The sequence below is a fragment of the Rhipicephalus microplus genome, chromosome 7 (assembly GCF_043290135.1).
Source record: "Rhipicephalus microplus isolate Deutch F79 chromosome 7, USDA_Rmic, whole genome shotgun sequence".
Classification (NCBI taxonomy): domain Eukaryota; kingdom Metazoa; phylum Arthropoda; class Arachnida; order Ixodida; family Ixodidae; genus Rhipicephalus; species Rhipicephalus microplus.
Window position 1 is genome coordinate 38,667,430 of NC_134706.1, and position 14,276 is coordinate 38,681,705.

A 14,276-nucleotide genomic window follows, 5' to 3' on the forward strand; every position below is an offset into this window, starting at 1 on the left:
TGCCATCGGCTAATCCAAAATGGCCGCCCCCTACGTGCGTCGGCATGGCGCGTCGGCCATTTATGCCTATGTGTTTCCCATGTGCGGCACTTCGTACGTCTGCTGAGGAGTTCGTCATCTAGTAGTGCATTAGCATCGACGGCGTGGAAGGGCCGACTCCAAAAACTCGAGTGCACCACGATGCCGCTTTTAAAAGAAAAGTCATCGCGTGTGCAGAAACGGACGAAATCGGGCCGCATCGCGGTCGTTCGGAGTTCCCGAAACGTGCGTACGGGACCGGCGGAAACAAAAGCAGAAGATTGTCAACAGCAAAGCTTCATGCAAAGGCTTCAGTGAACCACAGCAGGGTCGGTTTCCGCAAATTAAAGAGCTGCTCGGCGAGTATGTGCTTGAGCAGCGAGCGGCACAGCGGCCCGTGACGACAGAACTGCTCCAAGTGCGGGCTATGCAATTAGTCTTAGAAAAAGGTCTAATGCGGAGCCAGTTTAAAGCGAGCAGGTGCTGGCTAACTAACTTTATGAAGAGGAAAGGCTTTTCCCTCCGAAGGGGAACATGCATATGCGAAAAGTTTTGCGGAGGAGTACGATGAAAAGCTTCACAGTTTTCAGAGGTTGGTCCTGAACTTGCGGCGCAACAACGGCTACGTGCTTGGGCAAATCGGGAATGCCGATCAGACGCCTCTTTACTTCGACATGCCTGGCACCACAACCGTCGAGGAGAAGGGGGCGAAGCAAGTTCGCGTGCTGACATCGGTCCACGGTAAAACTACAGTGACGGCAATGCTCTGTTACACATCAGATGGGCACAAGCTTCGCCCGTACCTCATATTCAAATGGAAGACGCTCCCGAAAGGAGTCGTTTTTTCGAGTGGTGTGATCGTGCAGGCCAGCGAGAAAAATGGGTGCGCGTTGCAATCGATGTCTTACGTTTTTTTTTTTTTCCGCGGTAGAAATCGGGTGCGCGTTACAATCGAGGGCGCGATAGAATCGAGTAAATACGGTACTCGCCGAGCAGCTCTTCAATTTGTGGCCCTGCTGTGGTCCACTGAAGCATTTGCGTGAAGCTTTGCTGTCGACAATCTTCTGCTTTTGTTTCCGCCAGTCCCGCACGCACGTTTCGGGAACTCGGAACGACCGCAATGTGGCCCGATTTCTGTCCGTTTCTACACATGCGATGACATTGCTTTTAAGGGGGGACACGGCACTTCGGGACCGAAAATCAGCCAAAAAATCGAGTTTTCGCGGACCTTCTTTTCGCGTTCCCGACATCATTGCGCACCTATTTACAAAATTTCATAGCCGAATACCATCAACTTTTATCGTTATTCAACTTTAAAAAACCGAAAACGGGCGTCCTGCCCTTTAAATTGAGGGCGAATAGTGCAGGTTTCGGCTCTACGATACGCGGGAACTACGCGCTCGATCGGCGCCATTTTGGTCTTGTTTGAAAGAACGCGTTTTCAGCTGTTTTTTTTTATTCAGTAAGCAACATTGAGCGTTTCCCCGGCTCGAAAAACGGGGCCTCAAAGACGAAGAGCCGCGCTCACTGCCATTGGCTAAACGGCGCACGTGACTGAAATGGCGCTTTCTGGTTGGCTGGAAGCTCGCGGCTTGCGCCTGCATACGCGACCCGACGCCATTTTGAAAGGGTTACCGCTGTGACGCCTCGAAATCGGCAAAGCACTCTGAAGCTTCTGATCGTATCGCCATGCCTGGAAACGCAAAAAAGTATCGGACCGTGCACGCATTTGGTCGCAGGAAACGCAAAGGTCGTGGAAGAAAGTCTACGAAGTCATCAGAGCCCTTGGTTGACTCCGACGAACGATGTGTCGACGCTCCGCGGCCGTTCAGCGATGGTGCGACCGAGCGCGTTGCCTCCGACGACGATGACGGTGAAGCGAACTCCGGACGACTACGAATCGACGCCAAGGTGGTGACAAACGCCGAAGTTGAAGAAAATCATGCCCGGGAGAAAGCGACGCTCGACCGGCTTTCATCGGCGCCAGCAACTGCACGGAAAATTGACTTTTTCACCGCGAGTTGTAGCGAGGCAACCGCACAGGACTCGGACCACGCTGCTCCTTATCTGCTTATGCATCTAGATATCCTAAACGCGATAATGGGTGCCTTGTGTTGCAAAGCCTGCCACGGACCGGCTACGATCGTCAGAGGGGATCGGGACTACGGACTTGCCGTGAAAGTGCTAGTGCAGTGTGAAAGGTGCGGCGAGATCGCGAATGAATGGACTTCGCCCCGCGCGAACGGCACGAAAACGTGCAATCCGTTTGAAGTAAATCTTCTCGCTTCGAGGGCGATGGTGGCTACCGGCAACGGCCAAACGAAAATGAACGATATTTTCGCAACAATGGGCATCTCACACCGCGGTATGCACCACAAGATGTTTCAGCGGCATTTGAAGAACACGCTGGCACCCGCTGCAACGCGAGCGGCTGAGTCCGCTATGAGCGAATGTGCGGAAAAGGTTAGAACAATTTATGATGACTTGTGCTTCGGCCACCGGGGCAACATTTGCCGTTAGCTACGACGGCACGTGGAAGACGCGAGGCCATTCTTCCCACATCGGCGTGGGCACAGTTATCGAATTATTTAGTGGCTACGTGTTGGACTACGTCGTTCTTTCCAACTTTTGCCTAGGCTGCGAGGTGGGCCCAAAGCCTAGTAGTGAGGGCTATCAAGAATGGAAGGCTAACCACAAATGCCAAAAAAATACGAACAGCAAAGCGGGGCAAATGGAAGTGGAGGCGGCTCTAATTCTATTTCAGAGGTCGCTTGAACGCCATGGCCTGCGCTACACAACTATGCTGTCTGATGGAGACTCTAGGACATTTTGCGCCATACAAGACGCCAAGGTGTATGGTTACATTGACGTGCAGAAGGAAGACTGTATTAATCATGTACAGAAACGGATGGGCACCGCATTGAGAAACCTGGTGCTGAAACAAAAGTGCGATGGGAAAAGAGGCCTTGGTGGGAAAGGCAGGCTCACAGGTGAGCTGATCACCAGGCTGAGCACATATTATGGCCGGGCTCTGAAATCGCATGAAGGTGACGTGGGCGAGATGCAAAAGGCTGTGATGGCCACATACCGCCACGTCACCTCCACTGATGAATGCTCGGACCACAGTCTGTGCCCAGCTGGTGAAACTTCATGGTGTCGGCACAATGCCGCAAAAGCAAAGGGTGAGCCTGACCCCAGGCATGCCTACAATCTACCGAAAGACGTGGCAGAGGCATTACTACCGGTTTATACCCGGCTTTCGGAAAGAGCCCTGCTTCAGAGGTGCGAACGCGGCAAAACGCAGAACTCCAACGAGAGCCTACATTCGGTAATCTGGAGTTTGGCCCCCAAGGAGCACCATGCGTCCCTGTTCGCTGTTGAAGCAGCTGTTGCAGAAGCAGTGCTGCGCTTCAACACGGGCAATTTGAATTCTGCAACGGCAATCTTAGGTGAAATGGACATGAATGCGACAAGTACTGGTGCCAGGAGAGCGAGAGAAAAAGACCACCGTCGCAGCATTGTCTCCAACAAGAAAAGAACAGCCTCATTGGAACTCCGGAAGCTAGTGAAGAGGAGGCATGAGCACAGAATGCATTCAGACTATGCTTCTGATGCGTTTTGAGGTTGTCTTGTTGCATCTTCTGCAATAAAAATGTGTGCCCACGTTTTTTCTCGATTTCTCAAAACGACAATTTTCATGTGCTTCCCATTATGCCGGAGCAATATCTCTTGTTCTATCTGGGTTATCATTACGATTTCTTTTTTGTTTCGAAGATAAATGCAGGGGATGTGTCGTAAAGTAAGTTTTATTGTAATAATTTTTGGAGAAAATTCTCTAAATGGATCTTTTGTTTCAAGTGTAGATGGGGAAATTTTTCATGTCATATTCAACATCCCACAACTTTGCTTCGAAATAGCCCAGAACAATGATTTATACTTTATTGCACACAGTGAACATACCGAATTGGTTCTATAGGTTGCACATCAATATCCAAGTTACAGTTAATTAGCTAATTAGGCCTTAATTGAAAAAGTCACAGTTCATTATATCTTTAAAACTAATTGTCACAGCAAAAAAAGAATTAGATTTTTGAAATCAGCAGTAAAATCTACATAGGCTCTCCAAATTTGACTGAGGTACTCGCAAAAATAAAAGAGTTTTTGGAAGGTGTAGCATCCCCCCTTAAAAGCGGCATCGCGGTGCACTCGTCGAGTTTTCGGAGTCAGCCCTTCCATGCCGTCGATGCTAATGCACTACAAGATGACGAACTCCTCAGCACACGTACGAAACATATAGGCAGAAATGGCCGACGCGCCATGTCGACGCACGCAGGGGGCTGCCATTTTGGAAATGCCGATGGCAATAGAATGACCGTATTCAGTTTTTTTTTTCGTACTCGATTCTAACGCGCATGCGATTTATGAACTCGCTTAACCGGAAAAAAGGTGCGCGTTAGATTCGAGTAATTACGGTATGTGGCATCACTAACTAAAGTGAGTATGCAAGATACTTGTGCAAGTAGTTTACTGCATTGCACTATATGTAAACGAGAGAAATTGAGACAGGGAGCTGCTCCAACGAGCGGGGGAAAGTCATGACGCAGAAGCAGACAACAGTGTCATCTGCTATGCGAACGGTCAGCCGCCATATCAAAACGACCTGGTGCTTTGAAACCCATTTCGTTTTATACGCAATTATAAATTATAAAAAAATATTTTTAGTTATCATTTGTTCAAAAAAACTATTTGAGTGCAGAAGATAATAAAAACTTGTTGAGTTGTCAGTAAAATATCTGCGAGGCGGATTTTTTCTTTGCATGCTTATAGGTGTGCGCCCATCTGAGCATACATTTCCACAAACTGCTACAATGGATATAACGAAATAATTGTGGCTCCCCTTTTAACTTTGTTACAACGAGGTTTGTGTGTACAAGGTTTTTAAAGCACTTGGCACTTAATACTATTGTTACGCCACTAAAAAAAACAAAAAAAGCAGTCTTTTTTTTTGGCCCAAGCGTGTGCTTAATACGCTAGAGATGGCCGTGCTACATGCGGTTATGCCTGTGTTGAAATGATCATCAAGGCTCTCGAATAACAACAAAAACAAAACTTCTCTTTGGCACGAGCACACACTGCAGAAGGCTATAGCTATTGTGACTTTCGTTTGTTGCTGATATGCTGTCCATGAAAAGCATAGCCGAGTCACGTTCCCGCGACCTGAAGCCCCCCGTTCCTTTCTCTTGGAACGAGTGTCAAGTGGCAGGAAGCAACAAGAATGTGGCAGCTACTACAGTCAGTGAGCGAACGTCTTTACAGGTATTTCTTCCATGATAGCATGTCTGGGGAGGCAACACGGCCAACTGACCTCGCAGGTCCTGACTAAATGATTAAGTCGCTAATCCTTTGCAGCCCTTCCAGGGTAAGACGGCAGTAAGCACTCATATGCTAGCTTGCTTCATCAAGAACTCCACTACACCTCCTTTGGGTTAAACTGACCAGACGAAAATTGCGTCAGCAAGTGCAATGACTATTCGGGCACTGTGTGTCATTGGCTGATGCCATGGAGGGTGGTGTCATATGTGTGATTGGCATTTCAATCAAAGAGGAGCAGCCTGACAGGGCTTAATTAAAGCGACGCTGCAAAGTGCAGGAAGTCGCTCCGAACCATGGTTTAACAGTTCATCCACCATGCTCGTGGTTTGCGGAACTCTAGCCTTCAATGTGTAAATAGGTAGTTGTAAAAAAGTGCCAGTAAATGTGTTTGTTCCTCGTTTCCCCAACTTGTCAGCATCGTTTCCTCCACTCGGAGTTGCTCCACGCTACCACAGAAGTCTGAGTCCGATGTAACCCTGACGTCTCGGCAACCCACTTCAGCGGGAATGCGCTAGGCGAAACCCCAGTCCGCAACACTATACACTCAAATCTCATTATAACAAAGAAGCATCTTACACGCAAGTAACTGCATAGGAGGATGAACGATAGTCGAAAAAGACCGCATTGTAATCAGTTCTTTACTAGAAGCGGTTACGCTATAAGTGGTCTACACTGTATATAGAGTTTGAGCGATGCACACTGTTCAAGAGCTAAAGCTCCCCCTAACCACACCTAAAAGCCACAACGCCGCAGCATGTACTCAACACTGTATCGCACTCCAATACAGAGAGAGGGTATGCATAGGAATGGGCACGCCATGTGCTGACATGTAACAGACATGTGTTTGAGAGTGGTTTTAGGTGACATGAATGTGAAGAAGAGGCAAAGTGCCTACCTGTGACGCATACTGTGACGAACTTAGAACCAAAGTATCCGTCGGGTGAGAGCCGGCAGGGATTCGGGTGGCTGTTTTGGAAGTGGCCGGCCATGATGCACTCCTGCGCGCTCAGGAAGCACGACTCCTACAGGGAGAAAAAAAGCGGCCGACCACGACATAATGAGATTTTGCACCTGTGCTGTACTAACAATGATAAATAATAATAATAACTGAAGCTTTATGTGTTAAAACCACGATACAATTACTATGACAGATGCCATAGTGGAGGGCTCCGAAAGTTTTGACTATCTGGTGTTCTTTAACGTGCCCTGTCATTGCACTGTACGTACACGGAAGTCTAGCACTTTGCAAAAAAAAAAGCTGGTGGTAGCAGCATAAGCCTTGGCATATTCATAACCACATGGCCATACTTTCCAAGCAACAGCAGCCATTATTTCAGTATCGGTGCAGTCAAAAAGAACTACGTCGTCATCTGCATCGGTGAAGTCTTTCAGTGTCCGAGATGGTGCCTGGAAACGTTGATAAGTCGCCGAATTCACTGCGGCCCCGTTGTCAGCGGTCATGATGCACCTGAAGTCGTCACCCGGCCTGCTAGTCTTCACCTCGCTTCAGGCGCCAGTGATAATTTTTATCGCTACATGCGGGTCAACATTTTGTTCAACTCTTGAATGAGGATTTATCAGAAATGAGGCGAGAAGTACACAAACCCACGAGGCGCGAAAGACAATGCCGAGTTCCCACTGTCGACACGTTTGCAATATGTATGTCACTTGTGGCTTTGTTGCTGGCAGCTGCTGCTTACAGCTGCTTTGTTGCGAAAAGCTATAAAATGCGCAGCCGCCGAGACATGCGTTTGAATGCCGAAAACCATAAATATACGTCACAAGGTTGCACATCTCTAAGGCCATCCTTTTCAGGTTCGCATGCCATAATGAGCTTACAAACAAGGGAATGCAAACAATGCAACGAGATCGCCAAGTCACTTCGCATTCTCATTTTGGTGTCCGTGCGTTAAGACTTGCAGATCGCACACAATACATACAGGTACACTCGCAAGCGCTGCACATTGAAGCAGATCAGTGCGATAATATAACACCACCTTTTCGTCTCCTATGCACGAAGAGGGATCAGAACTTGTCAGATCACAGCAAAAAATTTATGAATATATGCTAGAAAAAATGCCTTTTGTGGTCTTCGGTGCAGCGCACCAATAGATGTAACGGATATCCTGCTGTGCAGGAGTTCGATACACAAGTGCACCGGTTCCATACTTTTGCATAAGAAATTCAAGGGAATTTCTTAACTGTTTTACACAGCCAATATGTCGATATATTCGAGTTTGATATATATCCAGGATCGACCGTAGTTACTTGCGCTCCTCTTAGGAAAAAGAGAGAGGGCTAAAACATGTTCTCAAGAGTAGTGCAAGTACTAACTGTATCACAGATTTTTATCAACTAGCGCAAACCAGTACCCCTTGTTTACTTCGTAATTCCTGAGAGAGATACGAGCCAATGTTGCACCCCAAGACATTTACATGTTTTGATGAAGCAGCAGAAGACACCACGTGCAATCTCGAAGACAGCAGTGTTACGGACAAAAAAAAAAGGGTGGACCAAAACAAGACTCACAATGTTTCTGAGGTGCTTCACGGTTCCCTTTTGAAGGTCTTCGGGCACGAGGTCGGTAAAGATCCATCCGACACGAACCAATCCGAGCCGAGATGCCAGCTCCTCCACGAGCTGCTCTTTCTCATCTGGTAGTAGCTTGATTGCGTCTGGCGTGCTCTCCTGCACCCAGCAGATACTTCATTTGTTATTGAATTCCGGGAATGTAGGTGACGAAGCTACAGTATAGTAACGAAGCAGGCAATGGTAGTGGAATCCAGGGTACCGACATCGAAGTTTTGAAATGTTCCCGCATCAAATCAGAAAAGTCAAGCACCACAAGATCTTAGAAAACTTACTGGTAAGTGTGGGTGCAGCCTGAAAAAATAATTATGGTTAAAGCTGCTTATAACAAAGCTCCATGTAATGAAGTTTTTCTGTTCCCCGCCATCGCTCCATAGAAGCACACGTATTTGCGACCTCTATGTAACAAACTAACTGCGGGAGACAATCTTGACGTAACGAATTTTCCCCATGGACAATCTAGAAATCTTGCTCCGCATTTTGGCATTTTGCTACGATCATGCATCTTCCGCGGCTGCCCCGAAGCTTCGGCGGCGGCTACACGGCCCGCGTTCGGGTGAGGCGGGCAGGCGTTGCCCCTCGTTCTCGCCGCCACGGTTGCATGCGCTGGTGTGCCCCCCACCCCCCACTCATAAAAAAAAAAATCACTGCATTTCATGCTGCTTGAAGATAACTATGGGGCGAAGCTTTCGGAAGTGATTACAGTCGAGCCCACATATAACGGCCCCGCTTAAAATGAACTTTCGCTAAAAACGAACAATATCCGTGTGACCGTCAAAATATACATTGGTTCAATGGCACTTACAACGAACGTCTTCGAGCGATGCTGATTGGTTACAGCGAACGGAGTCAGCGGTCTGCCGACTTCCCGGAAAACCAATTTCGACCACCGATCAGGCATCGGCCAGGTGCCCATACATTCTTATTGCTAAACGCCGATTCTGCCTCCGCGCCCCTCTAGTTGCTGCTCTCCCCGACCGCTTTTTGTTACGCACCCCTCCTTGTCCCCCCACTACTCTGAGCACCCCGCATCGCCAGACGATGCCCGTGTTTTCACACTGCCACCGATCTTTCAAAGACTGGTCGGCCACGTGCCCTGTTTTTGATTGCTGGTACTGTCGTTGGCGTCACCGGACTAGAGTGACCAGACCATTCGCCAACATCGTCAACCACCGACTGTATCCGATAGTCTGCGTCTAATGCACGCGCGTACGCTACCCCACTGACTCTGATAATTTGCGATTGGTTTCGTGTTTAGGACTTGTTCTCGTTCACTTTGCACTCGGCTCAGCATGCCCTCCGCGCACGTGTGGAAGCGCGAAAAACGGCTGTTAATTTGCGCGGAATGAATTGCAAAATATCGAAGTTCGTGAGGCCACGCAAACCCGCCGGCGCAACAAAACGATTTTTTGATCACGGCCGCCGATTCTTCGAACGCCGCCGCGCGCACCAAACGAGGCGGCCATGTTTTGACTTCTGCGCGCGCTGGCACTCTTTTCAAGTTTTTTCTACGTGCGAGTTTTGCGTACTTTTCAAACAAGCTACCCAACCTGCCCCCTTCCCGTCTTTTGGTTTTCAAGGTCGCCCTCGCGCCGCATCCTCCCCTCTCCTTATCGCACGGAGGAAGGAATCTTTTATTTTTCCGTGCTTTATCGCAACTCCTTGCCCTTCTCTCGCAAGTCTGCTCTCCTCTCTTGATCACAACCCCTTCGCTCGTCTCCATTGCTCGGCGACGCCCGCCACGCTGGCTCGAATTAGTTTCGTTTTCCGACTGGAAACGCGGCAAGAGCTGTTCCACGCGTGTGCGCGTCTTGCTCGCTCTTGGTGTGCGTGTGTGGTCATGATGGCCGACGGGAGGACTAGCACGCTTTTTCGTGCCGCTCAACAAAACGTCGAAAGTGTAATCTACGTGTTAGGTGCCGCGTTGCGAAGCGCTTGCTCATAGCTGTTGACCACCTGGCACCAAATTTGCCGCTTCGGGTGTCCCAGTATTCATCTGTGGAGATGGTGAATATTTCGTGGGCGGCGGTGACGGCTACATGTGCGCGAAACTATTTTCGCGAGGCCGACTTCGTCGATCGTCAGGCCCGATGCCGAGCCTGAAGCTTCCGAACAGGACCACTGCGGCGGCCATTTGTGGCAGCGCGTTGTCGACTCCGATCTGGGAGAGCGGGTGCGACATCTGTTGCGATGATTTAATTACGGCCGATGATGCCGACAGTGTGGAACCATGCACGAACTGGGGCATTGTGAATGAAGTACGTGGCGAGAGCGATTTGGAGGAATCGGATTGCGAGAACGACGAAGCTTGGAGCCAGCGCCTCATGCAGCTTATGCCACGGGCCTCGGAGAACGAGCAGCCTGCCGTTTTAAATCAACTCGAGACCGCCCTTATCGTTTCTGCTCTTCGAAACACGTGCATCACGGACTTTTTGGGCCAAAAAAAGATTGTGTTTTCACTCGCAACTTTTTTAAAAGCTGTGTTTCATTTACTACGAACTTCGGGATACAGCGAACGGATGTCGCGTCACGCTCAGGTTCGTTATAAGCGGGCTCGACTGTATTGTGGTTGTGATACTTATATATTTTTTTTATTCAAAGAGATAGTGCTGAGACCGGTTGTGATATAGCGGTGATTCTTCTTTATAGCTGATATGAGGCTCCGAGTTCCGGGTTATGTTTTGACTTCATAATCACAGCTTCATTAGCTATAGTCTCTGGTGTAGAATCTTCTTGTCGGTATTGCCGCCTTGCATCCGCTTCAAGTTGTCTCAACTGCGCATCAGCTTGGCGTTTTTCCCGCTTAGCCTTTGTTTCCTTAGCCCTAGCCTGTGGTGTAGAACTTTGTTGTTGCCGTCGCCGCTTTGCATCTGTTTCTTTCTCTTACGTCTCCGCGGTAGCTTCCCGTCGACGGCGACGCTGATACTCAGCACGTCGCACTTTCCTGCGTTCGTCTTCGTCCATATGAGAGCAATGAATGTGTGGTATGGAACGTGGTTATATATATATATAGCGTTGACAGCAGTGCCATCACATCTACAATTAACCACAGCGCCCTCTGTTGCTTATAAGTTGAAGGTTACATGCAAAACAGTTACCACCAACACCCTCTGTTGCTTATAAGTTGAAGGTTACATGGAAAATGGTTCAGAAATGTCAGACACATGATGACGTGTTACGGACAGACGGGAGACGGCGGACATCGTGAGGTCTTAAGGAGCTTCGCCTCTTAAAAAAAAAAAATCTTTTGCGCGTTGGCAGTGCCATGCTTTCAATCGGCATCACATATATGGGGCCACGCTGCATATGGAGGGCGCTTTATCTAATAGTTTTCTGCGATGTCCGTGTCTGTCTCTGTGTTGTTCATATTTCGTTTTCGATGCCGTGCGCACGTGCATCGTTTCACTGCACGCGCATGGCGTGTCCCCCGATGACCTTCAGCTTAGCTTTTTTTTTTATTGCGATAGCAATTATGTATACCTACAGTCTCAGCCGTTTTTTTTTTTCGCCTTCATTCAACCTATATGTAAACGTACTTATATATATGACAATTGACGAAAAAAACTTTGCCCGGCGAATGCGAAAAGGGAGGGGGGGTTACATGTTCATGCGCGCGCGCTTATCCTTCAGTGGGGAGAATCGAACGCCTTCGACTTTGACCGGAGTGATTGGGTTTGCCGGGCGCACAAAGATAACCTCGCTCTTTTCAGACAGTCCCTTCATGTTGAAACCACACTAATACTCGCCGAGATAGCAAGCGCACCAGCGATCGCGCTCTTAAAGTCCAAGTTCATTATTGCTACTCGAGCGGCTCCCCCCCCTTCCCCCTGCGTTATTTCATGCTTGTTTAAGACAGGTGGTTTACTTTCTGTTTAAGCATTCGACAACAGTTCTAAGTCGCGGGAGATGTTATGCACTTTCCAGTCAATAGGGATGGGCTGACTCATCTGATCTCTGCTTCAGCAGCGCTCGTGCACTTTTACTCGCTCGTGAAAGTTATGATGCGCGGGGGCGTGTTATCAATTAGGACTTGTTACGGAACATTGCGGAACAGCAAAAACCCGCCAAGAGTGTCAGTATAGTTGCTATCGCAATAATAACGCAATTCATTTACTGTAAAATAAGTGTTTGGGGTTAGCTCTGCCTTCAGTCCCCCTTTTGTTTAATTTGGGCGTTTATTTTCAAATTTTTTTACTAAACTTGCATATAACGAAATCCTCTTTATCACGAATTTTTCTGAGAATTTATAAATTTCGTTATATCCAGGTTTAACTGAACATATTTCTAAAAGCTTGCCTTCGCTGCACTGTTAAGGGGCTTCACGGCACAACATGCATTGCTGTCAAGCAGCACTGTAGAAAAAAGCCCGCGTACTATCCATTTTCAAGTTTTCGGTGCGGGTTGTGCGCACATAAATACGGTAAAGATGCGGCTATACATCAAGCACTCGCCTGCGGGGGCTCGTAGATGGCGGCGACAGTGGCGCGGATGCCCAGGGGCACGTCCTTGTGCGCCTCGTACCGGCCGTACAGGAAACCTATCCGCTGGTGCATGGTCTCTCGCCAGAAGTCCAAGAAGTGCTCGACGATGGCTGGGTTCTCGAACATGACCATGTCGACGTGCCGGTACACCTGCCGGTTGAGGGTCAGGGCGTTGGGCTGGCACTTAGTGCAGATGCCCCTTGGCCAGGGCGCGTGGTCGCGGCAGCCCGCACGCAGCTTGCAGCTGATGTTTTCCAGCCCCGCAAACTTGCCTCTGCGGAAGGGCAAATGGCGATGTTTAAGGGATAGTGAAGAAAGTTCTTGCCGTGGAGATCTTTAGCTTAACTAAATGAATGGGCACTGAATTCAGTAGATACAACCTTCATTTCAGGCAGAAACTAGTGAAAAACAATTAACTGTTTGAATTTTTCAAAGCAGCAGATGACAACCCCCTGGAGAGAGCATCGAACCAATGGGGAGGGATGTTGGAGCAACACTGCACACGCAGCCAACTGGAGGTCCTGAAGTGATCTTCCAACACTTACTTTTAGTATGCTTATTAACGAGGGATCTAGGCAAAAGATAGAAATTCGAAAACTAAGAAAAGTTCTTTACAATGAACCGAAAATGTTGTGCTGTTGTGGAACTAAACTTTTTTTTCTTTTTGAATATATTTCGAAACATGCTTGGGGATCCTCCGCAGCTTTTTTCAGTAATTGCACCTTGAAGTATTCAAAAAAATATTTGAGGAATATAAGAAAGTTATTTGATTCAATTGGCACCCCATATTTTGCTATTCGTACAGCTCTACTTGTTTTCTTTCACTTGTTGAAGTTCTTCCACGCATGCCCTGTCTCGTGTGGGAATGCAGACTGCAACACATTCCACCCCCTCTCCTCAATCTTTTCAGTTTTATTAGTAAATAGCAAATCTCTCACAACCAGCAATGCCACACTACTTTTTTTTTTTTTTGAAAGAGCGCAATATTTTCTTTGTGCTGCAATGCTACGGTTTTCATAACACAGACATCACCAGTCTACGCAACACTCATAACCCTGAACGAAATTCAACGTGAAAGTTGATATTTTAGTGGTAAACGCATACAATTCCTCCCCACCAGTATGTTGTGGCAAGGCTGAATACCCAATCTTGGGACAGGTAAAGCTTTGTTTGTTGTCGAGTCATCCGGGCCGCATGAACCGATGGAAGTAAAGAACAACAAAGAGTTTTGAAGGAAATGACAACACAACAAATAGGATAGACCTGAGCCCTAACTGAACAAAGCAATCTTCTCAGAGTTAGCCCTAACAGAAATACAGGTGGCAGCAGATGAAGTAATTGCACATAACTCACTTGTCAAGGCCACCAGTGATTTTGCGGAGGTAAGAGTGGAAAGAAAGATGCTTGATGCTGTGTTCCCGCAGGTAGTTCTCGTCATAAGGCTGAAATAAATTTACATGTTAAACAAACAAGCTAAGGGCAGCACAAAGAAATGGAGACTGTTCACACACGCACGCAATAGAAGCAAAAAGCATAAGGACAATGACTGAATTCTCACCTCCAAGGGGGTGCAGTGGACGCATTTTGCATTGGCCCCATGATGGCATCTTTTCAAAAAAAGAAAGAAAAAGCAAAGAGGTGAAAACTAGCAGCAGTGGTTAAGTGCACGATTGCAGTGCGAATGTTTTAGCTTCCCGATAGCGATAACGAAGTCGAGGTAATTTACAAACAATTCATGTTTGCAACAATCCATTTTCATGTAAGATGCAACTTTGTTATTATGAGGCATGAGTGTATGTACAGGCAAACGGTAAT

At 47.8% G+C, this 14,276-nt stretch overlaps 1 protein-coding gene across 1 annotated transcript in view; it reads right to left on the reverse strand.

Moving 5' to 3' along the window:
• Npl4 (nuclear protein localization 4) overlaps positions 1 to 14,276 on the reverse strand; it is a 38,732-nt gene that overhangs the window by 22,423 nt on the left and 2,033 nt on the right. Inside the window, exons 5-9 of the mRNA XM_037431491.2 lie at positions 14,020 to 14,068; positions 13,815 to 13,903; positions 12,432 to 12,735; positions 7,921 to 8,079; positions 6,287 to 6,413 (exon numbers count right to left, since the gene is read on the reverse strand). Of these exons, the coding sequence (XP_037287388.2) occupies positions 6,287 to 6,413; positions 7,921 to 8,079; positions 12,432 to 12,735; positions 13,815 to 13,903; positions 14,020 to 14,068 (728 nt within the window). The remainder of the gene's footprint in view (positions 1 to 6,286; positions 6,414 to 7,920; positions 8,080 to 12,431; positions 12,736 to 13,814; positions 13,904 to 14,019; positions 14,069 to 14,276) is intronic.